This window comes from Diabrotica undecimpunctata, chromosome 5 (assembly GCF_040954645.1).
Source record: "Diabrotica undecimpunctata isolate CICGRU chromosome 5, icDiaUnde3, whole genome shotgun sequence".
NCBI lineage: Eukaryota > Metazoa > Arthropoda > Insecta > Coleoptera > Chrysomelidae > Diabrotica > Diabrotica undecimpunctata.
In genome coordinates, this window is record NC_092807.1 from 45,984,835 (window position 1) to 46,009,902 (window position 25,068).

General features: G+C 34.2%; 1 protein-coding gene and 1 long non-coding RNA gene across 4 annotated transcripts in view; one reads left to right on the plus strand and one right to left on the minus strand.

The window, feature by feature from the left end:
* The first annotated feature begins 5,290 nt into the window (after positions 1 to 5,290).
* LOC140441291 (uncharacterized) overlaps positions 5,291 to 25,068 on the plus strand; it is a 345,941-nt gene continuing 326,163 nt past the window's right edge. For 2 of the 3 annotated variants that reach the window (XM_072531914.1, XM_072531919.1), the window contains exon 1: positions 5,292 to 5,865. Coding sequence is in view for 1 of the 3 variants with exons in the window: in XM_072531919.1 (XP_072388020.1) it covers positions 5,864 to 5,865 (2 nt within the window). In the remaining 2 variants the exon portion in view is untranslated. Of the gene's footprint in view, positions 5,866 to 25,068 lie in introns of all 3 variants that reach the window. The other variant, XM_072531913.1, reaches the window with a different exon arrangement.
* LOC140441293 (uncharacterized) overlaps positions 21,015 to 25,068 on the minus strand; it is a 31,264-nt gene continuing 27,210 nt past the window's right edge. Inside the window, exon 2 of the long non-coding RNA XR_011950978.1 lies at positions 21,015 to 21,323. This is a non-coding gene — a long non-coding RNA (uncharacterized lncRNA). The remainder of the gene's footprint in view (positions 21,324 to 25,068) is intronic.

Below are 25,068 nucleotides of genomic sequence, written 5' to 3' on the forward strand. Positions count from 1 at the left end.
TATATATATATATATATATATATATATATATATATATATATATATATATATATATATACATATAACAATGTGACTTTAACAATTTAATTAGAAATCTCAAAATATAATATCAGAAAAGGTAATCTACAGCAACAAAGTAATATTATGCCTTGTCTACAAGAAACATCTTATACAGTTAACTTAAAGAACTTAATTACACTGATTTTTTTTCTGTTTGATCAGGATGATTCGCGAAAACCAGTGCAAAACAACTAAACAAAAACGGTATAACATTTCTACTCACCAGTTGTATGACATTTAGCCTTACACCCTTTCGTCGCACAAGTCCACAAAAGGCAATTCGATTTTTTTAGAGTCTTTCGCAATCAATTGAAATTTGAAATTATTGATAACCATCATTTTTTGTCAGCGTTTTGTCAGGACGTAATAAATTAGCAGTTCACTATCCATGTTGAAGAAACAAGGGCAAATGACGAGAAATTTTTCTTTTCGCATGATTTTAGGTAGCTATCAATAGAATTTTGTGGAATTCCCAAATAAAAACCAATAAATTGCAGTTGCATTTAAGACATCTGGATTTGGATTATTCTGTGAAATTACCAAAAACTAGCCGTTTGCTGGGATTTTATGGTCTATACCTGATCCAGGCTGCAGGTAGGCCAGTGATCAGTTTACCAATCTCTTAGGGTCTATTTTGAAAACCCTACTTTTATGGCGGTGATGAGTTTGTACTATGTACGAGGGTATTTATGGTAATTGGTGATGAGTTTACGTGTACCCCACTTGCAATTCTACACAGAAACTAGTTTTTATACTAAATGATTTTCTAAACCTGACACTTTGAATTTTTATCAAAAATATCTAGCAAGAGAAATGTAGAGTATTTCTAAACAAACTTTAAAGAACAATATTAGACATACATTTGTGTTAAGATTTAAACTTTTAAATATGCAGGGTGTTTCACTCTACAACTGACAATGTGACTATAACAATTTAATAAGAAATCTAAAATGTAATATCAGAAAGGGTAATCTACTTAAAGCACCAAAGTAATATTATGACTTGTCCACAAGAAAAATCTTGTACAGTTGACTTAAAGAACTTAATTAAGACGATTTTTTCTGTTTGATCAGAATAATTCGCCACCAGTGCGAAACAACTAAAAAAAAACAAGGATACAAGGTTAAACGAACAAGGGCAAATGAAGAGACATTTTTCTTTTCGCATAGTTTTAGGTAGCTATCAATGGAATTTTGTGGAATTCCCAAATAAAAACCAATAAATTACATTTGCATTTAATACATCTATTTTAGATTTATTCTGTCAAATCACCAAATCTCACCGTTTTTTAAGGGGTTTATGATCTATACCTACCACGGAGTGCAGGTAGGCCAGTGATGAGTTTACCAATCACTCGGGGTCTATTTTAAAATACCTACTTTTATGGCGGTGATGAGTTTGTACTATGTCCGAGGGTATTTATGCCAATTGGTGATGAATTTACGTGTACCCGAATAGCTTACCTCATAGACGAAAATGTGGCAATGAAAATCCAAAATCATTGTATTCCTCCCCACGTCCTATCGCAAAAACTAAATACGATCATCTCATGGACTTGAACAGTCAGTGATAGAACCAGATTACGACGCGTTTTACGACGAGTTACCGTATGTACCGGATAAAAGAATAAAAACTAAAACCTAATCTGTAGATTTTTTTCTTTTTTTGTAATACTGTTATACCTTTATTTTATCAATCTGTATTTACTCAGGCTAATAAAATCCTTAGATGTGTTTAATAACTATAATAACCTAATTTTGTATCAAACATTAGTAAATTTTGTAAATGGGCTAAATTTATCATTGACTGGTTCCAAACTCTCTAAATCTGCATAGATCAACGCTTTTGTGTTTGACTAATATCTGCCATGTTGCATTATTTGAACTAGTAACACCTGCAATGTGTCAAATTAAACTATTCTTATCTAAAATTATTTTATAACTATTATTTAACCATTATTTACGATCCCCACATTGTATAAACATATGCAAATAGTATGAACATGAAATAAAATAAGAACTAAGGGGTTTGAATAAAAAGTTGAAACAGTTTTTTCCCTCTCTTGTAAAATTTGGGGTTCAGCACATCAGATATTACACGCGCAACGACGATATAGTTATAAGTTTTTTTTTTATTGAAGATGTCGACATTTTTACACAAATTTTAAAACAAAATTCAATGTCCTGTGATTCTTATAAACCGAGTTGGCAGTTTTTTTTTATTTTTCGATTGTACTATTTCAAAAACTATATTCAAAAAATTCAATTACAGTTAATTTGTGAATTAATATTTAATTGATAAATTTAAAATTTTGTATATATATATATATATATATATATATATATATATATATATATATATATATATATATCTATATACCTAATATACCAAAAGGCAAAAGACAAAAAACTACGGGCTATGTTAAAATATAAAGTAGATATGGAAGGTATACATTGGTTATCTATTCGATTTTAATTTGATTGATTGCTTAATAATTTATGAGGTTTAAAATAATAAAAGACAAAAATTGAATTTACAAAAACAAAAAGTTACTCACCGGCTGGGAATCAAACCCCGCGGGCAACGTAAAAAAGGTAAATAAACGTGAAGATAGCAGCGGTTATAGTGACGTCAAGCCCAAGAAGTAAATATAACTGTTGTATGAAAAAATAAAATTGTTCCTTTTACCATTTGCTTTACAATTGCATCATATTCTGTTGCCTTTTGAATCTTCCTTGAAATTCTATAAACATTTCAAAAACAAAATTAGCCAAATCAGTCCTGTCGTTCGCGAGTTGTTATACAACACATAGGGGGACCGGGTGACTAATGATGAGGGTATAGGGTATATATATACCCTACGCAGAATGGGAAGGTATGCGAGAGTGTAAAAGGATCGTGAAACTAGTCAAGTATCTAAATATTTTTAAAATCTTCGTTTGTATAGAAAACGTTGAAATAGACTCAGCTCGTGGTAAATTGCAATTATTGGAAAATATTATAAAAAAAATGAGTGACTTTGAGGCAGGTCTGTCGCGGCCTAAAATTTCTAAATCAAGTAAAATATCTGATAAAAAATCAAAAAATTTTTGTGAAGAGGAACTATTACACATGTTACTAGAAAGTGATAGTGAGATAGTTTGAACTTAGTGATGTTTCTTACAAACCTAGTGACGAGGAAAGTTCTGATGATGACTTAGGTAAAAATTAAGATTTTTAAATTTTCGAAAATGTATCTCTTATTATTTTTAGATGATAATATCACTAATATTAAGAAGGTAATAGAACCACATATCGCTTATATTGAGGAGGTAACAGAACCACCTATCAATGACAAAGTAACCGTTACTCCTAAAATAACAAATAAAATTAGAGTCTGAAATGAAACTCAATGTTCCATGAAGTCCATTCCATTTACGAGAGCACAGAACTTTCTTGTGGACATGGGTGAGCATAAAAATGCATTTGATTTCTTCTGCCTACTGTTTGATGATGAATTAGTGCAACTTATAGTTAATCAAACTAATATATATGCGGAAAGCGAATTTACATTAAAAAGTAGTTATCAAAAATCTCGCATATCTTCATGGAAACCTGTGACTGCTGAAGAATTGCGTTGTTTTATTGGTTTGCTGTTTCACACTGGAACAATAAAGTGTTCAAGATTGCCAGATTATTGGAGAACTCATAGATTATTTAGTTTGTGTTTTGGACAATATATGAGTAGAGATCGTTTTCTAGCCATCTTAAGGTATTTGCATTTCTCTCCCCTAACAGAAATTCCTGTAAATGATCGGCTATATAAAATCCGACCCATTGTTGATTATTTTAACGAAAAAATGAATAAAATCTATTACCCGGAAAAAACTTATCTTTGGATGAGTCCATGGTCCTGTGGCGTAGCAGACTTGTGTTCCGACAATACATAAAAAACAAGCGACACAAATATGGAGTTAAGTTTTATATTTTGGCCGAACCTGATGGCTTTCCTTTAAAAATTGTTATATACACGGGTCAACTGGATGAACTGGGAGGATCAGGTCATACTGAAAAAGTTGTCATGCATCTAATGACGGAAAAATTAAACGTGGGACTTCTTTGTTCATGGATAATTTTTATAACAGTACAAATTTAGCAGAAATTTTGCTTCAAAATAATACGTACTGTACAGGTACTATACCAAAATATAGAACAAATCTGCCAAAAGATGTAGTTTCGGTATCTCTCAAGAAAGGAGAAACTATAGCAAGATACTCAAACGACGTAATGGTAGGTGCGTGAAAAGACAAAAGAATTGTCTAATATATGTCTACCGATTTTAAAAATAAGTTGAAAGAAATTCAAACTCAAACAAGTCACCATTAAACGAGAATTCAAGAAAGAGATGAAAGAGGACGGACATTACGAAAACGATGCCTATACTGCTCCCGAAATAGAAAAGAGTTCTATCATTATACCCTTGCCTTATGTGCCAGGAAAAACCAGGCTTATGTGTTGGGACATGTTTTGCAAATTTTCACAAGACCTAAAAATATTTTACTTATAATATATTAGCCTTTTTTGTATGTATACGAGTATGAGAACATATATTTTAAATCTTTTCCCTGCGACATACATGTGCGCCATCCGTTCCTGGTGCAAGTACCTTTATCGTATACCTGATGGCATACATGTAAGCCATGCAAAAATTTTTCATTATTTCAATATAATTTAGTATTAATAATTACTAATAAACATTTATTAATTATTTTTTAGAAGTTTTATTAAAAAAAAGGTTCCGGCCAGAGCATAAGTCTTAGGATCAGACATCCGCACGCAACGTGTTAACATGACTATAACCTTACTTTCCGAATAGCTGCAAGCCAAAATAAGGATATCCGCGTTAATCGCCTATATGTAGAACCTATAGGCACTGTAAGAAGAAGAAGTACTTGGCTGACTTGATAAGTATCTAATTAAATTTATTAAATTAATTTATTTGAAAGTTAAAAAATACTTTCTCGAATATTTGTTTCGTGGCATTCATCGTTTTTTTTTTCGTGTGTTCTTTGTTTTATTTAAATAATATTTTTACAAACTGCGAAAAAATATATTCTTTATCTAACAATAATTAAAATTTGTTTCCCTTTTCGACTTTCACATTACAGCTATTCCGGCTCTGTCGTCATCCCCTGCACTTCAACAGTAGACAGGCAACTCTTCCAGTCCAGTTACCGTAGTCTCATGACGTCACGCGTTAGTTCGTTCTTCTGGCACCGACCGACAAGTCAACTTCGGATGAACGATCGGCGGCCAGTGCACAGTTCTAAAGGTTTATTTATGAATTAAATGATGCAGTTTTGTGATAATTACTTGTCATAACATAACATCGTATCAACTTACGGTGTCAAGTGTCGGAGTCGGTAAAATAGCGCCATGAAAACAACAAAATCGATCGGGATTGTTACATGCCAGAGATCCCTTTCTTTGTGACCTACAGAAGTGTCTTAGAAATAAACAGCTGTGTATGGTGGTTTCTATAGACAATCAGTAGAATCAAAACAATATTTCTTTTATATTGTGAAAATATAATAATTATTATAAAATCAAAGTTTGTCTTGTCAGTGATTGATTTAATTGGAATTGCAGTTGCATATGAGTTTCCATGTAGGAAAAAGATCGTTGACCTTTGCATTTTAACGATATGAGAGTGAATTTTGCATAATTTCGAACCAGTGTAACATACATTTTGAAAATAGGTACTCAACGAGTAGAGGGTGAGCGGCGGGGGTTGCTGAAAACAGGGCCAAAACGACACAGGGACATGTAAGTAAATTTTTTTAATAACTGTTAGGCCTAGTTTTTAATACATTTAGGGTTCTTTACCATTTATTCAGAAAGTTGGCAATCAAAATACTTTTATTGATAAAAGGACGTCCTTGAGTGTGTATTAAAGGGCTACTATATTTAGGCATTATTTGTATTGAAATTCAATAACTTCTAATTTTTTATTTAAGAATTACCCACAATTATTATTAATTCTTACACTTTTATTGTTATTTTTATTCAAATCATATTACTTAATATAACCAGCCTGCCTGGTGTCATCATTTAAGTTCCACACATACAGGGTTGTCACCTTATAGTAAAACAAGTTGCAGGTCTGTATTGGCTACATATGTTTTGATTGAGTAGTAGTTTCACACCAATTCGTTTGATTTTATCACGAACGACAAAGGTGGTTAAAACAGATAAGTACATACTTTTATAATGTTTTTACTATTTATTAATTTTGCCTATTAATATATTTTTCACAAAACAATCAGACATTGGAAATTCATTATCGAGGAATAATTTAGGCAGTTTATAAAAACGTGTAAGATACAAATAAAATGCCTAATTAAGTAAGTGTAATAATAATTAGTTATGGCATATAATAAAGGCATATTTTGGGAGAGCTGTAGGAAGTAGTAGAAAAAATAGAACATGTATTACTACTCATCTGTGACTTTAACAAAAGAGTGGGTAACACTAACAAAAAAGGCCAACTGGTTGGATAGTTTGGAACAAAAATCATTAACAATATTGGACGAGACTTTGTAGCCTTTTATATACATGATAACTTGATAACTCTAATAAAGATATATATACAAACATACAAACAAGGATTATGGACAGCAAAGACGAAAAATCAATACTTAATAGATTGTCATAGCTGATGTGAATAGGGATCAACCAGAAGCATTATGGGTCATAATTTAGCCTCAGACACCTAACGGAAAAGATACTAAAACAAAGTGGAACAATGTATACATGACGAACACGTTAATAAGGACCCCGCATCGCCCGGGAAAAGCATGTGACAATTCCCCTTGATGTTTCATAGGAAACATATCACAATAAATATTGGCTACCAATAATCAACTACGTGCAACAAAAAGCCTATATTGGCCTACAAGCAATTTGACAAGAGCAAATAAGTCATATGAATAATTCATGATCAAAAATTGAGTAGTATAACGGTTAAGTACCTTACTTTTCATCAGAGTGATATAAGTATAAAATTGATATAAGTATAAAAATCTTCAGAACAGAAATTAATGCTGTATGAGTGGGAAATATAAATCTGAATGATGTATACTATAGAAAATAATACGGACAGATTATCTCGTACAACTTTAAAACTTAAATAAATATTCGTAATAGGTAAACAACAGGTACCTATCTAGACTCACAAAATATAATAGTACATATAAAAACCAGAAAAAAAGTCGCACCTCAAACAACAGTAGTTAAAATATTTACTTAATAGTAACTCAAAAGAAACAACAAACGAAAAAAAAAGAATAAGAGATCAATCAATTAGGTCATCTAGAGATCTTTCCTATCTAATAGTATATTATTCGGTCTACCTTCACACTACGATATGCTTCGTCTTTATTGAGGCTCACCAGGAAGAATCTGAAGACAGATTCGGAGAGATATAATTGTACTTCTTAGAGAGTATCCTGGATTTCTCTGCCCGAGTCTGTAGTGTGAATGAAGAACAACTTTTAGAGAGAAAAGACACGCATTGCTGCGTTCTGGTACATAATAAATACGCCGTCCTCAACAGATTTCACAAAAAAATTGTTCTTGGAAATAGAGGTGTTTTTTATTGGGTTATCCTCTATAATGTTAATAATTTTTAATAAAATGATTCTCTTTTTAAAATTTTACTTTTCAGTTTTATAGATATTTTAATATTCATATTGAAAGATTACATCTTGAAAACCAACCGTTCTGATAGATACTTATGGTTATGCAAATATTTGATATGGAATATTTTCTCAAAGATTCTCTAGCACAAAATTTTGTTAGCAAAATAGCTTAAAACATATTTGTGTTTAAAGTATAAATAATTAACCAATATTGACGAGATTTATCTTCTAAAATCCTCTTCCCTTTTCTCTGCTCAATGGCTTGTCTATTACTAAAGATATATGACAATATTCTGAAGTTTTTTCTTTCGTTTGCTAGGTTTCCGTACATGGTTTCCGTACGTGGTTCTCATCTATATCATCTTATTATTAACGATAATCCTACATTCCAATTTGTCATCCTGGTCCAACACTAGCCATTTTAACTTTCTTTCCGTTTGTCTTTGTGTTTTTCGCGCTTTTTAATGCTCTTTTTTTAAGAGAATATATTTGGGATGAGAGTATATATTGCTGATATGATAATATCAGCAGAAAAATCCAAATGTATGACAACATCTAAATACCCACTACGATGTAAAATCGAAATTGATGGGAAAATAATAAAGCAGAAAGCAAGGTTTAGATACCTGGGAATAGATATAACTAGTTACGAAGATGTTGAAGAAGAATTACGACAACAAAGCTTAAAAGCAAGTAAAGCGGCGGGATCTCTGAATGGCACAATCTGGAAGAACAAACACCTAAGACAAGACACAAAAACAAGAATCTATAAAGCAGCAATTAGACCTATATTAACATATACGGCGGAGACAAAACCTGACACATCTAAAACGAGACTACTTGAAACAACAGAGATGAAAATACTCCGACGAAAATCAGGGAAAAGTCTGTTGGATAGGGAGAGAAGCGAAAACATAAGAAAAGTATGCAATAGAGAAGACATAAATGGATGGGTGACAAAACGGAAACAGGATGGAACGAACACATTAGTAGAATGGCAGAGGATCGGATAGTACGAATAGCACGAGATAAGTCACCAGATGGACGAAGAAGTATTGACAGACCAAGAAAAAGATGGTGCGATAATTTAAACAATTTAGGAGGCTAATATTGAAGAAGAAACAGCCTTTAAAGCCTACATACAAGAAGGAAGAAGAAGAAGAGGATATTTGGGATCCCTATGTTCATCGATCGAAGATCTAATTCAATAAACATCTTTTCTACCAAAAGACAAAGAACTTCTGAACGGATGAACATCAGGAAATATATTATATGAAAACATTTTTGACCATTCCGGGAAATCCTGAAGCTGAAACACACAAGTGTAATCGTATATATGTATGTATATATTATACATAATAAATTTTATCTTCATTTAAGGTTGGTATTTGTCTAATTATGATAGGACCACCCTATACAAGGATCAACATGCGTATTGATTTAAGGTTTGTCACGCAGTGATTATGTTCTGTAGGTTATTTAATTCTGAATTGATTTTATCCTTTGTATACGTTTATGTCGTTGACTATAAAATCAATTTGAAGATAGAATGTAAGATCACATTAGTATAATTTGGAAAGGGTTAAAGGAATATACTCGGACCTTCAATTTATTTCTGTTAATGCGAAATATAATTGCATACAGTCCAACATATTAAACTTGTCTAGTATCATCCATAGATTTATTATTTAAATTCGTCATCTTATGAACAAAACTACTCTTCTGTTAGAATTATAGTCTTAAAATTGTGGAAATTAAAACTTTTATTAACATTTAGACTTTGGATCATAGATTATAAGGATCCAGAAACTGTATCCTGTAAGATTGTAAAACTGTGGTGTTTCATCTTCATATTTCCGTACCATGTCCATTACTGAACGTTGGCTATCATAGTTTTATTTACCTCAGCTCTGAAGAGGGACAACGAAGACTGATGTTGACTGGGTGTTGTAGTTTATGAAGCTACAATAATTTTTGTGCTTTTGAAAAAGGTGAACCAATAAAAAGCATTATTGGCATTAAACGTCATCAATAACTCAAATAAAAACCATGTATGAACTGGTCTTAGTTTAAATACATCATTTTTCCTGAAAAGCATAAAATTGATTATAAGTATCTATATAATAACCAGTAGCGTCTCAACCTCGACAGAGGTTACAGTGATTGAATTTGTATACACGTGTACTTAGTATTTTCTATAGTTTGTGTGGATAAATGTAATACGTGACTTCTTAGATAATAACTAACATAGATTATAGCATATTTCACGCTTTCTCAAAAACCTGTAACCCTTTTCGTTGCCGAGATATAGATATGGCTATGCTAGCTTTACCGTAAAACCATTGTTTCTCGGAAACGGCTATATCAATATATTGTTTCTTGTCGTAAAACTTCAACAATAAATTAGCAATTAATTACTAGCGGTTTACTTTTCTAGTTTCATCGTTTTGGGCGGATATCTCGATTTTTCCAGGGATGAGTTTTGCGCTACGCCAGGCTTAAGTATTTCAGTTGGTATTTCATCTTGTCCTGTAGCTTTTCTGTTTTTGGATTTTTTTTTGCATTTCTTAATTCTTCCATCGTTATTGTGGGACCCGTAATACAATTTTATATTTCTTCTACTTGTCGTTCATCGCTAAATAGTTCTTTAATGTACATAATGTGGTATGTGGTGTGGTGGTGTATTGTAATGTACTTAATAACATTAATATGGTGTTTCATACAATATAATAATACTGTTTTTCAAATTTAACTAGGAAATTATTAGCAAGTCGCTGAGCTTTTAGTATATTTAGCAACATTAACAGTTTTTTATTATTATATTAGTCCAGTCACTTGGGAGAAAACTAGGAACTTACCTCAAAATTCTGTTGGACTGCAGGGATTTAAGTAACTAAATTTGGATTTAATCTTGTCTTACACTCCTTCTCAAAAGTTATATATGGACGAGGTGTACTTTTTAATATACATATTAGAAACCACCCCTTATAACGTAAATAAAAATAAAAAATATTTTTTTACGATTTAAAATGCTTAACCTGTGAATTAAAATCTATAAAAAATTATTCATCGCTTGAGAAGTGATGTCTCATTGGTTTCAAGTGTTTAACTCCTAGAAAGTATCCCTTTATGCAAAATAATAATTAAAAAGCCTATTTATAGAGAATAGAAAGAAACGATATTTCTTTAGTTTTATCTTTTCAACCCCTAAAAATCACTAAAGACAACTTCGTTAAAAATAAAACCGCAAAAGTTTTGTACCACCAAAAATTATGCTCATTTTGATAGTTCATTTTCTCGTGAATGGAAAAACGGATTCCGTTAATTTTTTTTTAACGATTTTTACTTTTTCTTTGTTACTTACGAGTCTACGTTGAGCGCCTACTTGCTAAACCAGGCCCTCCTCTGTCATCCAGCGATCCGGAAGCGGAATGACCGTTGTAAGGCCGGCATCACTTCCGAAGCACTACCTTCATTCACCCACAGACTGTCAGCAAGGAAGCTCCCTGTCTCGTTCCAGGTATCGCGTGGAAGATCCTCATCGCTCCTAGTACGGCATCACTCTCAGGCGAGCATTTCCTCTTTCCCCACAGTCTGTTTTTACCTACAACTTCCAGCACCTTTCCTTTTTACCTTTGCCGGTGGTCCAGCTGTCTTTCTTCCTCTTCTTTTTTCTTGACAACTGCACGGATATAGTTGTGTACACTAGTCCAACCTGCTCTATTTTCAATCATTCTCTCAATCATTTCTCTCACTGTAACAAAATTCACACCTGCCTCTCTTTTCATTCTGTTCCTTTCTACTATCCATCTGTTGCACTCTAACATCGTATGTGTCACAGTGTCCGAGTGTCCCCAGTATAGGCATTCGCTTGTGTCAGCCTTTCCGAGCCTAGAGAGGTAGGTTCTAAAACACGCGTGTCGTGTGAGCACTTGCTTTAGGAAATAATCCAGTCGCCTATGGCCACAGTCCACCCAATCTCTTATATTCGAGATCAGCAACTTTGTCCACTGCGCCGCATCCTCCGAATTGTTCATTCTTTTTGCCATCTTTCAATTGACCTTTCCCTTTCCTGTCTTCTCTCGGCCATAGTAAGGTTTGGGTCTCTTCTCTCATAGACCTCTTTTCTTTTCACCGCCAAAACATGCAACGGAACACATCCATTGATGGTCCACAAGACTGCCGCAGATACAGTCCTGTAGGTGCATGCCACTCGCAACAGACTTGTTCTGTCCACTCGTGTCATGAGCCTCCTATAGGCCGTTATCTCTACCGGCCCGCTCCAGACTGGTGCCGCTTGGAAGACGATTGACTGCATAACACCGAGTAAGGCCCTCCTCCTTTCGGATTTGGGTCCCCAGTGTTGGGCATCACCCTCCCCAACGCAGCCGCACTATTCGCAGTCTTCCGGGCCTCATCCCGCACGTGCTTTCACCATTTTCCATTCTGGTGCAACGTCACTCCTAGGTACTTTACGTGTTTCTTGGGTGTTAGACATGCCCCCGCACATTGTAGTTCCACACTTTGCCTGTTCCTTTTTCCCTTCAAGATGATGGTTTCGGTTTTCTCTGCCGCAAGTTTCTTTGTTGCAAGTTTCGTTGTTACTTACACTGTAGGGCAAAGGTTTACTCAAACTTCACTTTTAGGCTTATACCGAGTGGAAGAAAAAAGCTATTTTTCTTCTGTTAAATTTGAGACACCCTATAAGGGGTTTACATCGAAACTATGTTGTAGTCTCATATTCTCTAAACATTTTGAATTTTTAATTTCTCTAATATGTATCTTAATATAGAAAATAGACGGTTTTGTTTTTGAACATGTGTTTTAACTTAAACAAAACTTAATTAACAATAAAAAATAAAATTAATTAATAAAACTTTAAAAACAAAAAATAAATAAATAAACTAATTAATATCGCTTGTTTCCCCCTCTACTTCTAATGAGAATTCTGATCGATGCTTAGAGTTATTTGTCAACCAGGTGACCGGTATGCACAGCCAACATAAGAGAGGCGAGATTGTTAAATATAGGCTCTGTTATGTTTTGGGGTGGAATTTGATTGGCAGCAAGAACAGATTTGGTGTCTTTACGTGGAGGCTCTTTTTAAGACCGAAAGGTACATTTTAGCACGTTCCTTTCGCAACTTATATTAGGAAATAATTTCATCTTAACGCATAATAAGGCAAGGCCTTACGTACCACCTGCCGTTACTAAATACTTAAGTGAGGTAAATATTCACATTGAATTGGCCCCCTTACAGTCCCGGTAAATGGTAAATGAATCCTAATGAACACTTATGGAATATTGTCGTTAGACAATGAAAAGTTCGTCAGCCCCTTCCTGCTTTTCTGTAAGATATAAAAACTATTGTTATTGCTATCAGAAAGTCCATAGACCGCTTAATATCCAGCATGCCTAGGCGATGTGAAGTTATTATTAGAAGTAGAGGGGAAACACGCGATATTAGTTTACGTTATTTCTTTTTGTTTTTAAAGGTTTGTTACCTGTTGTTATTTTTTATTGTTAATTTAGTATTGTTTCAGTTAAAACACATGTTAAAGGTCTAACCCTTTACTTTACTACTCTAAAACCCGTCTACTTTCTTGTTTTTAAGGATATCAGGAAAATTCGAAATGTTCAAAAACACGAAACTACAGCATGATTTTGATGTAAGCCCACCACTATACCTTGTTCTCCCTAAAAGGTATCTCAATCTTATCATAAAAAAATTTTTCAACCCTTAGAAACTATCCAGTATGCTAATAACAGTAAAAAGCACTCAATATTGTTGAATTTTTTTATTAATTATAGGATACAAAAAATGCGTAGAAATTATGGTACATTATGTAAAAAATAATAAAAGAATACTTAAAAAATAGTTGAAGAAAAAGTTTAAAAAATAGTACACAAAATCAGGAACCATCACAATCATTGATACATCTTCATCTTCTTTATTAATTGGATGGCAGTTTTGACACTGGTTGCGCACGTATCATTACAAAATAAACCTTGCCTCCTAGAACCAACGAAGATCCGCAACCTTTTTTGCAGTTGCAACAAATCATATTCAACAGTTTCTCTGGTGATGGCAAACTATTCTTACTGGTTCTAGAGATTCTGCATCTTTGAACCATCCCCAATCAATTATATTTACAAAATACGTATAAATTACTAATCTCCCAAAAATATTATTGGTTTTTCTTCGAATTAAAAGTCATTAATTTTCAAGCTTTGATATATATATATATATATATATATATATATATATATATATATATATATATATATATATATATATACAGTCCATCTAATTTACAAACCGTTGCACGTCATCGGCGTCATAGCCCGTGACGTCACATGATACCAACACGAAATATTTAGGCGGTAGGTGTGTTCTTTTTTAGAATCACTTTGCCGAGTACACTGGCATTACAGCCACTAGACATATTTTATTATATACGCGTAGAACTAATATTTAAAGATTTCTATTAATGTTAACTTAAAGAAATAGACAACAATATGTTTAATTTAATTTGTATAAATGCATTATAAAGCATTTTGATGAAGAACATTTGTTCGGAACACACTGTAACTGTAATCGAACGAAGGTGAAATTTTGGCATAAATTGGTACTTAACACTTATTTGACAGTTGCGGTGTTGACATTTTTTGTACTTTATTATTTTAAATTTTAAAGAGAATACCTCTTGTTTTATATTTTTACCTATTTAATAAAATCTGTTCTTTTTAGAACAAAATTAGTGTATTTTATTTCAAAAATGTCACGTAAGAATTTAAATAATCGTTGTAAAGAGTATAATAAAAATTATGTGACCTATTTGATTTAAAATGAATTCAGGATTTTTTTATACTTTGGCAACTATGTCAACTTCGATCTCTGACGTAGATAATGACGTGCAACGGTTTGTAAATTAGATGGACTGTACATAGCTACTTGAAAGGTAATTTTAAAGGCTATAAGACTAGATTTATTAGAAAGTTAAACCACCCTTCAATTTTGAAACATTAAGGGTTGAAACACTCGAAATATCTTCTTTATGTTATAGAAATTTATAAAAAATGAAAACATTTTTTGAAAAATGAACTACATTTTTATTCTCTATCATTTTTTACGGATATATATTATAGTTTTTAAGTTATTTTGAGAAAAAATGAAAATTTTTTAGAAATTTTTAAAATTTAACCAAACTTTTCTGGTTCTAATGACAAACACTAAAATAAAATATAATATGCCTAGTAGGAAAATTATTAATTTTGATTCTGGTGGATATTATAGGTTAGTTATAATACCTTTTTTTTCTTAAAATATTCGAAGAGTCCATCTTTTACGAGCTGTAACTCAGTTTACATGCAAATGACTGTTTGCAGTGCTGATTTTAAAAGTCTTTTTATGAACTATAAATAACTTTAATGCAATATCTCATTTCATATTGCATCTAGTCTGGAGTATCTTATAAAAAATGAATCTCTGTTTTTTATAAGCTTTATTTTTGTCTTGCATACTTTTTCGATCAGAGGCATATTTTTTGAGGTATTTATGAAAAACAGTTAAAAAACCGTATTGACTTTCTGAAAAAACTGTAGAACAAAAGTTGCTTAGAATTTGATCCTCTATCGATTCCCGTGATTACATGGTGTAGACTAAACACATATTTTGAAAATGCACTTGCCAATTTTTTCGGATAGAGCCGTACAACTAAAAAAAGCACTAACACCTATCGTCAAAGAAGCTCCTTGATTAAAAGTTATTCATTCATCACAGGTCGGTGATTATTTACTTCGTTCTTGACCAAACACAGCTAATAGAAAAAAAAAAGCTGTAAATTGTGGGTTAATGACCATATCATTGTCCGAACACTCCGATGCATGATATTAACAATGTAAGAATTGGTTTGGAACGATATTTTCTAAAACCCTTTCATCCAAGCACTTCCGGCACTTTCCTAAATTTCGAAGTTTATTTATCTGGCGAAACAGATGAACAACGTTTGAATGAGTTGAATGACATTTATGTTTATTATTAGATTTATGGAAGACACCGCTAATATTGCCTAGTTTATTTGTGCCGCTATTTAAATTTAGCTTTTGGATGCCGTTAGACAAAATGCATTCGCAGGAATGCAGTTATTCAAAAATAGATTTTTTATAAATTATGATGAGTCTAGGGTTCAGATAATTATGTATTTATAAATGGATAATTATCTCAACCCTAAATTAATGACTCTGGCCATAATGTCTAAAATAAGTATCTATGTCTCTATGATTTTAGACATATAAAAGTATATAGATACCTCACGTACCCAGTCCTAAATCCTATTGGAAAGGTTCTACTACAAGATCGATAACAAATATACAAATAAAATTAACAGAACACACTATATAAGTTTTTACAAACTAATTTTCATTTCAACTAGTGCCTTGTATATTTTTTTTCCGTTTTATTCTGTCAAAAGTTTGTTTAAAGTCGATGAATAGGACCACTGTATGTAGATTTCCCGTATTCGTAACTTTCCGCTTGTATTTCACCCAGTAAGAAAATTTGATTTACTGTGCTGCGCCCTCTTCCTAATCCACATTTATATTCTCATATGTCATTATCTTTTTTGTGATATCTTATCTTTTATATGTACTGCGCAAGTATTTTATATGCAACATTTAGTATTTAGCGCTATTCCTCTGTAATTATGACATACACTTTTGTCGCCTTTTTGTTAATTGGGCACAGTGTGGCTTCAGTCCATTCTTTAGGTATGCATTTTTGTCAACATATTTTTTTTAGCACTTTTCCAAATGATTAATTAGTGACGATATCCATATGCTGCCCACCCAAGACCGATTCTTCTCTTCAGTTCATGGGTCTGATTATCACTGCCAACCATAATGTCATATCCTGGGTATTTATATTTATTTATGAGTTTTACTTCTTGCCCACCAATACAGATGTTCTGGTTGGGTACACTGTGTTGCAAGTACGTGCTCATAGTGATCATATTTCTTTCTTTTGCAAAATCTATTAAGAAGTGACCATTTTCGTTCTATACTTAATGCAAACTATATTCTCCTAAAGTTGGCAAGACAAGTATATTTCTTTTTTTCCTAATTTGAAATAGGCTTCACCTAGTACTATTTTTACATCGTATTTGGGAATATTTTCAAATACTTTTATTATCAGTCTATTACTGTATCTATTATTATAATAAACTTTATATATTTATAAAATTTTTCTATATATTTCTATAGTATATCTATATTTAGTATGTCATTAATATTTAGATACGTGATCAAGTTTTTTTTTCTCGTGTCTTTCCTTGCGTTTATAGTACCTGGTCGAATATTTTTTTTCTACCCTTTGTTAATAACATTATTATACATTTCTGCATTGATTTGTTTAAGTGATTTTTCAAAATATTTCAAAAATTTTACATACAAATAGGATAAGTACAGTTCACAAGTTCACAGTTTCACGGTACGAACAAATCGAAGTACTATTAGTTTTTTGCTGATAGGTCAATAACTTATTGTACAAATAGTTTTTTTAATGCAGTTACAACTACCAATAGCACTTTTTCCACCATATTATCTTCAAACATTATGGATAGAAATAAAATGGATAGAAAAAAATGGAATGTGCAAAAGCTGAGAGATGCGACAATTGCAAAACGGTACTCGGAAAACATCACCAACAGGCTAAGGAATCAAAATGTAAATGAAGAAGGCCAGACAGATATAGACTCCTACTGGACCAGAATAAAGAAAGACATTGAAGCAGCAGGGGAAGATGAAATAGGAACAGAAATTTGTGCCCGTAAAAATCATTGGTTTGACAATGTATGCAAGAATGCAACAAACGAAAAAAACTGAAGCTTACAGAAAGATGCTTACGCGACGAACTAGAACAACTGTAAAGAATTACCAGACAAAGAGAAGAGAAGAAAAGAGGATACACAAAAGAAAAAAACGAAACCACTTAATACATTCGGTGCTAACCAATTATATTAGATGATCGCCTGAGGCTGAAACTTAACAGTGCTAAATATTTGAATGTAAGAGTATAGTTTTATCACTAAAATGATACAACAGACACTGAAAATAACATTTACTAAAAAAAAATATTTCACACAAAAAAACAAACAGAATATAAAAATACAAATATCTACTTATAAGTTTTTGTGATATTCTGTGAATCACTTTTGTAAACAAAGCCCTGGTTCTCCCTCGCATGAAGAACAATAGTATTGGGAACACGTTCGAATCTTTTGTTTGCTGCATCCCCTACATTTTTTCTTATGCATTCTGTCCAACTTACTAGGTAAATGCGTAGTGTTCAACTTATGTGTAGGTGGTATAGATTTTTCCGATAACAACGTGTTTATAACTTCCAAACGTTAATCATAATATGTAAGTTTTACTATTGAAACTCTTCTGAATAAAAGAAAACTGTTGAAAAACATAATCGACAAAGAATGCTTTAAAACTTCTGAGCTTCTTATACCATTACAAAGTCTTCCTCTCTCTTGGGCAGTATGAAAGCATTTGATCCTGTCGATATTTATCCTGTCGTATATTTCCCATTTAAAACCACATGCCAAAAAAATCTTTAACTCTGCTAGGGAAAGTGGTTTCCATTCGGTTATTCAGGATTTTTCGGAAGTAGAATTACTTAAAAAATTCTTTTGCATAAATATTCGTTTGATCTACAATGTAATTTAGCAATTCATCAGTTACAATCAAACCGAACAAATCGTATGGATTATTACTAACAGGTGGTGGTACACAGAAGTCAGGTATTCCACTAAAAACAATTGTTTTTAAATTAAAAGTAATACTCCAGTTGAAAAATAATTTTGTTTGTCTCTTGTGAGCCTCAACTCTATCGCTATCAACATTATCATCCGCCCCGACTAAGAATTATTTGAACCTACTGAATCTTTCTCTGAACTTTCTCACAATAAATCTGCTAATTCTTAAAGCTGTTTATTTGACAATGGGATCCTCCAACTCGTTCTGTACGTGCACGCTTAGAACTAGACGGTTCTGCAACTTTACCATCGATAACTATATAACAAATCACAAAATTTTAAAACCGCTAATGCACGTATACATTTTAGACTATATCCGAATGGCCAACAAAAACAGAACTGACTCTAACGAAGGCCAGAGCCATAGTACTTGAGGAAAGTCGCCTATGCGCTCGACGCACATGATGTGCCGTTGGCCTGTGACGACAATAGCCGATGGCACACGGTGTGTGCTGTCGGCAATGAAAGTGTTAAATAAGGAACTTGAATATATAGAAATCTTCAACAGAGAGAAAGAATTCAGACATTCTATAAGAAAGTTAACATCAACAGAAAAGAATTCAAGGCAACCACAAGACAATGCAGAAGTCAGAATGGCGAGCTATTAACAACAAGGAAAGATGTATTGAATAGATGGGTGGAATACTTTAACCAGGAACTTAATATAGAGGAAGGAGAAGAAAACCTGGAAGATGAAAGAGGTGTAAGGGGAATAGACGAGAGGGAAGATGAACCACCAACGGTTCTTGAAGTTAAAGATGCAGTTAAAATACTAGCCAGAAACAAATCACCTGGAATAGATAATCTCCCAGCTGAACTATATAAAGAAGGTGGCCATGATACCATAATGGCATTACAGCAGCTTATAAAAGAAATATGGACCAGAAATCCCTCCCCAATTATTGAAATATTGGAATACTTTGCACCATACACAAAAAAGGAGATATATTTGAATGCTTTAACCACAGAGGAATTACGCTAAGAAACTATGGAGCAGTGAATGACAATGGAGTGTGGAGAAGACGATACAACTTCGAACTTTATAGAATATACCAGGAACCTGATATCATAAAACACATTAAGATAGGACGTCTGACGTGGACAGGGCATGTAATGCGGATGGAAAATAATGGCCCAGCTAGAAAAACGGTTCTTTATAGGCCCATTGGTCAGAGAAGAAGAGGAAAACCCAGAAAAAGGTTCCTTAATAACATTGATGAAGACATGAGAAATATGGGAATACGTGCTTGGCGGAGAAAGGCGATGGATAGGGACGACTAGAGAGAACTTCTTAAGGAGGCTAGGACTCACGAAGGGTTGTAAAGCCAGATTGATGATGATGATTTTCAAACATTTTTCATTGCAATATATGTGAGATATATGCAATATTACAGAATTTGTTTCATTTTTTTTATAATTTGCTGAAAGTATTCCTAAAAAATGACAGCACCCATATTTCCGTGGTAATCACCGATGTGGACGAACTGAAATAATAGTAAACCACTATTCAAGCCATCTTAACAATCAATATGGGAAATAATTTTCCCATATCCTTTTTCTTTACTAGAGAGCGCTTTTATTTCTGTAGGCTGTACTCAAACAGTGGTAAGATTTCTATGTGTTTAGTATCCTTGCGATCGAATTTACCGCAGAGAAAATTGCAGAGGTTTGTCGTTTTTCTTAATCGTTTAATGAATGACTCCAGATCTGGAAGTTTAGAACCGACTTCTGTCGGATCGTATGCGTAGAGTTTTTGTATTTTATGTGTTTTGTTCACATCTTGTTAAGATACAGATTGAAATTGAATTGTAGTTTTGTGATATGGTTTCAATGGCATATACATTAAAATAAAAAGTATAAATACAAAAAAATAACGGCCTTCGTAGCGCTCATAGGGGGTGTATCCTCCTGTGGTGCCAAATGATGGGGATTCAATTCCACTGAAAAACCATATAAGATGTTTTGTCTGAAGTCACTAGGTAATCACATTGTCATAATTTGCAACATTGTATTAAGTGTTTCATAATCAAGGAATAATATTGTTTTGAAGCTATTTTCTTGTGATATCTTCATGTAATTTACTATTTTTGTTGGGAATAAGTCACAATTTTGCTTTAAAATTAAGTTTATTTGACGTTTCAATTTCCACATCAGAAATCGATATGTCAAATAAACTTAATTATGAAGTAAAATTGTGGCTTACTATTTGCATCAAGGTATAGTAAACACTTCAGAAATATAGGGGGGGGTTTTGGTTGGGCATTTTTTTATGCTACTTCCACCATTTTAAGTCCTTAAAATTTATGAGTAAAATTGTCGTCGGAATAGTGCCCTGTGGGGGATGGTTTACCCCCAAACCCCCCCGCCCCGGGTGCGCCACTGCAAAGGAGCAGCGTACGCCCAAATTGGGTATGGTTTATAAGAATATGTCATAGAAAATAAATACAACATCGAAAACATATGAAATTATATATTTATTTTCATTACTTTACTAATAATAACACATTTATTGGTTGGACTAATAAGTACCATAAAGAATTGTATATTTTATTCGTTAAATTTCATATCTTGTCACAGTTTAGTACTTTTTTGCCAAACAAAATAGTCACTATTTGGTCAAAATTTTATATAAAAATAATAATTTTGAATGCATGTTACTGCTTTTTCTTTTTGATGTAAATTTTTATTTCGACCGAACGTTTTTGAGTATGGTTCGCTCTTCTACATATTTTTTGAACATACGATTCACTTTGGAATTCTACGCCTGAAACAAATATAACAAAATTAAAGACAGTATTTCACTTATGTTACATATTATTATATAATTTGATATGAATAGGGAAAGTTTTATAAAATACTGTGAAAGTAAAAAGTAGGAGTTTGTGTGTGTTTTTGTGTAACACTTCTACTATTAATAACATAAAATTTATAGAATGGTCCATAACTTGCTTTAAGACAAATCGTGAAAAAAGTTCAAAGTATGGATACTGTTGTGAATTTATTAAAAGGTTCAATATTTATAACACTTACGGATTTAATTTATTTCTTTATTTATATTAACTTATCTGACAATAATTTATTATATCCGTACGTAACAAATTCGCGAGCGCGGGTCTTGAGAATTAACTGTCCCTTCCAAATAAAGTTCCGTTATTATATACCAGTGCCGTTATCTCGAAAAATCTAAAACCTTCGATGGCGAAACGGTAAAGGCAAACTGGATTTCCCTCGCATCGGTTCTGGAAGGTCGCTCAGGTAAATCGAGGCCTCTCGTAAACTCTACAACATATTAGAATAAAAACATGTTTTAAAGGTTAAAACTATGACTCATATTTTTACGTAACATTGCCCCCCTCTCAAAAGATGGTTCCTCCTGGAACCTTGTTGGGACTAGAACTGGAACGGTATGCTGGTATCGGCAACTGGACCCTCTTTTACAACTTCCAGTTGTATAAAAATGACAAGGGACGGTTTTCTCTCCGCACCAGTAACTATGCGGATTGCAACAGACTAACACCTGGACTTCGGTGTCTTTAAAGATCTCCTCCACCATATTTCGGATAACCCTCCAATCTAATTGGCGGCACTCCAACTTTGGCATGGCTAACTTTTGCACGTCGGACTCTAGTACGTGCCCTCTCAATTGAAGTAAGGCTTCCCATACATCTCGGTAGGTAGGTTGGTCACGGGCAGTGTCTTTTGTTACCAGGTAGAAAAGGTAACGTGATGCATCTTGGAGTTTCAAGGTTTTACCGGGAGCTGGCACTTGGCATTGAAGTTCTGCAACTCGACCAAACTTCCTTCGAAAGACGGATGCCAACCCTGGTGCGTCTTTGATACTGGCCGGGATGGTAAGGGCCAGCGAGTAGTCATCGGGGAGCGCGAGTAGATCTTGCTTTTCTTCAGTGGTAACACCATGTCTTGCTTTACCGGTACCTCCATAGGCACCCATGAATTCCTCAAACGTGAGGTCAGACACGTCTTGGACTTGGTTTACTTCCACTTCTTCATCTACGTCGTGGTCACCTTCGAAAGACGCCAGCCGGTTATGGTGTACTATCATCGGCTTTCCCTTCGGAATCTTGCTTATTCGGTAGATGACATCGTTGATCTTCTCCATAATGAGGTATGGACCTTCCCAAAACTGCTGCAATTTGGGAGAACAACCTTTTCGCTTCTTGGGATTATACAGCCATACTTTGTCGTTCTTCTTAAAGCAACCCTTTTCGGCTTGTGTATCGTACCGTTTCTTCATTCGGTCGCTAGCGATCTGAAGGTGGGAACGGACTAACTCATGTACATCGTCCATTCTTCTTCGTAATTCGATCACATAATCTTCACCTGCTACATCTTTTCCAGGTCGACATCCAAACTCGAGATCACAAGGTAGTCGCATTTCGCGTCCGAATAGGACTTTGGCTGGTGTCTGGCCTGTTGATTTGTTAACAGCAGATCTGTAGGCCATTGTGAAGAACGGAAGGTATTGGTCCCAGTCTCGCTGATGATCGGACACCATCTTTGTCAAATACTTGCCAACTGTCCTATTCATTCGTTCTACCATACCATCCGATTGCGGATGATACGCGGTAGTTCTTGTTTTCTTCATGCCTAGTCTATCACATATTCCTTGGAATAGATCACTTTCGAAGTTCCTGCCTTGGTCACTATGTATCTCCAAAGGCACTCCAAATCGGCTGATATATTCTTGGATCAACTTATCTGCAACGGTGGCGGCCTTCTGGTCGGGAAGTGCGTAAATCTCGACCCACTTAGTAAAGTAATCCATTACTACCAGCATGTACTTGCCTCCATTTTCACTTTCTGGAAATGGCCCAGCGATGTCCAAAGCTATTCTTTCAAACGGGCTTCCAACATTATATTGTCTCATAGGAGCTCTCCTTTTTCGGTGAGGCCCGTTACTCGTAGCACAAATAGTACATTTCTTACACCATTTTTTTACGTCGTCGGAACTGTTCATCCAATAAAACCGTTCCCGAATTCGCTGAAGGGTTTTCCTTACACCAAAATGCCCTCCCGATGGACTGTCGTGTAACTGACGAAGTACTTCGGCTATTCTGCTCTTTGGGATCACCAACTGTCTTCTCTTCTCTGAACCGTCATCATTTTCCAGGACTCGTTTAAGCAAGCCATCTTTGATGATAAATGAGTCCCACTGGGCCCAGTACGTCTTAACTACTGAGCATAGGTTTGATACTTCCTGCCAAGGTGGTCGACGGTTTTTCTCTTTCCATTTTCGGATTTTTTGTATAACTGGATCTCTCTCTTGTTCTTCCCTGATCTTAGTAGGCGTCCAGTCGTTGTTGACAATCGTCGTTCTTAGCACTGCTGCTTCCTTGGATTCCGTTTTGTTGCAGTGGGAACACTCTGCTGAGCATGGCCTTCTGGAAAGAGAATCAGCGTTTCTGTGGCTAACTCCGGCCCGGTGCTCAATCTTAAAATCGTATTCTTGGAGTCGTTCGATCCACCTGGCTATCTGACCCTCTGGATTCTTAAACTGCATCAACCACTTAAGGGCGGCATGGTCGGTTCGGATTAGAAACTTTCTGCCATAGATGTATTGATAGAAGTGCTCTACTGATTTAACTACTGCTAGAAGTTCTCTTCTCGTGACGCAATAATTCCGCTCAGGTTTTGAAAGAACTTTACTAAAATATCCGAGGACTCGTTCCTGTCCTCCTTGAATCTGAGACAGCACTCCTCCAATTCCCACATTACTTGCATCCGTATCTAAGATGAACTCTCCTTCTGGCAGTGGATACCCCAAAATTGGTGCTGTTATTAAATGCTTTTTCAACGTTTCAAAGGCATTTTGGCAGTCTATATCCCAGCGGTATTCTCTTGCTTCCTCTGTAAGTCGCGTTAATGGCTTAGCGATATCTGCAAACTTCTTAATAAACCTTCGGTAGTAAGTACATAGTCCAAGAAAACTTCTCACTTGATGTTTGTCAGTTGGTTTTGGCCATTCCTTAATGGAATCGATTTTTCCCTTATCCACGGCCACTCCTTCTTTACTGACTATATGACCCAGATAATTGACTTTACCTTGAAATAGCTGGCACTTCTTGGGGTTTAGCATTAATTGGGCAGCTTTAAGTCGATTAAAAACGTTTTCTAAATTCCTCAAATGATCTTCGAATGTCTCCCCCAAGACGATTATGTCATCTAAATAAACCAGGCATGTTTTCCAAGATAACCCTCTCAACACATTTTCCATAAGCCTCTCAAATGTCGCAGGAGCATTACAAAGTCCAAATGGCATAACGTTGAATTGCCACAATCCAGATTCTGTGGTGAAGGCTGTCTTTTCTTTATCGACTGGGTCCATTTCTACCTGCCAGTATCCAGACTTCAAATCTAAAGTAGAAAACAATTTACTTCCAGCCAATGTGTCCAATGTGTCATCGATCCGAGGCAGAGGATAACTATCTTTCTTGGTAACGTTGTTCAGCAAACGGTAATCCACACAGAACCTCGTCGTTCCGTCTTTC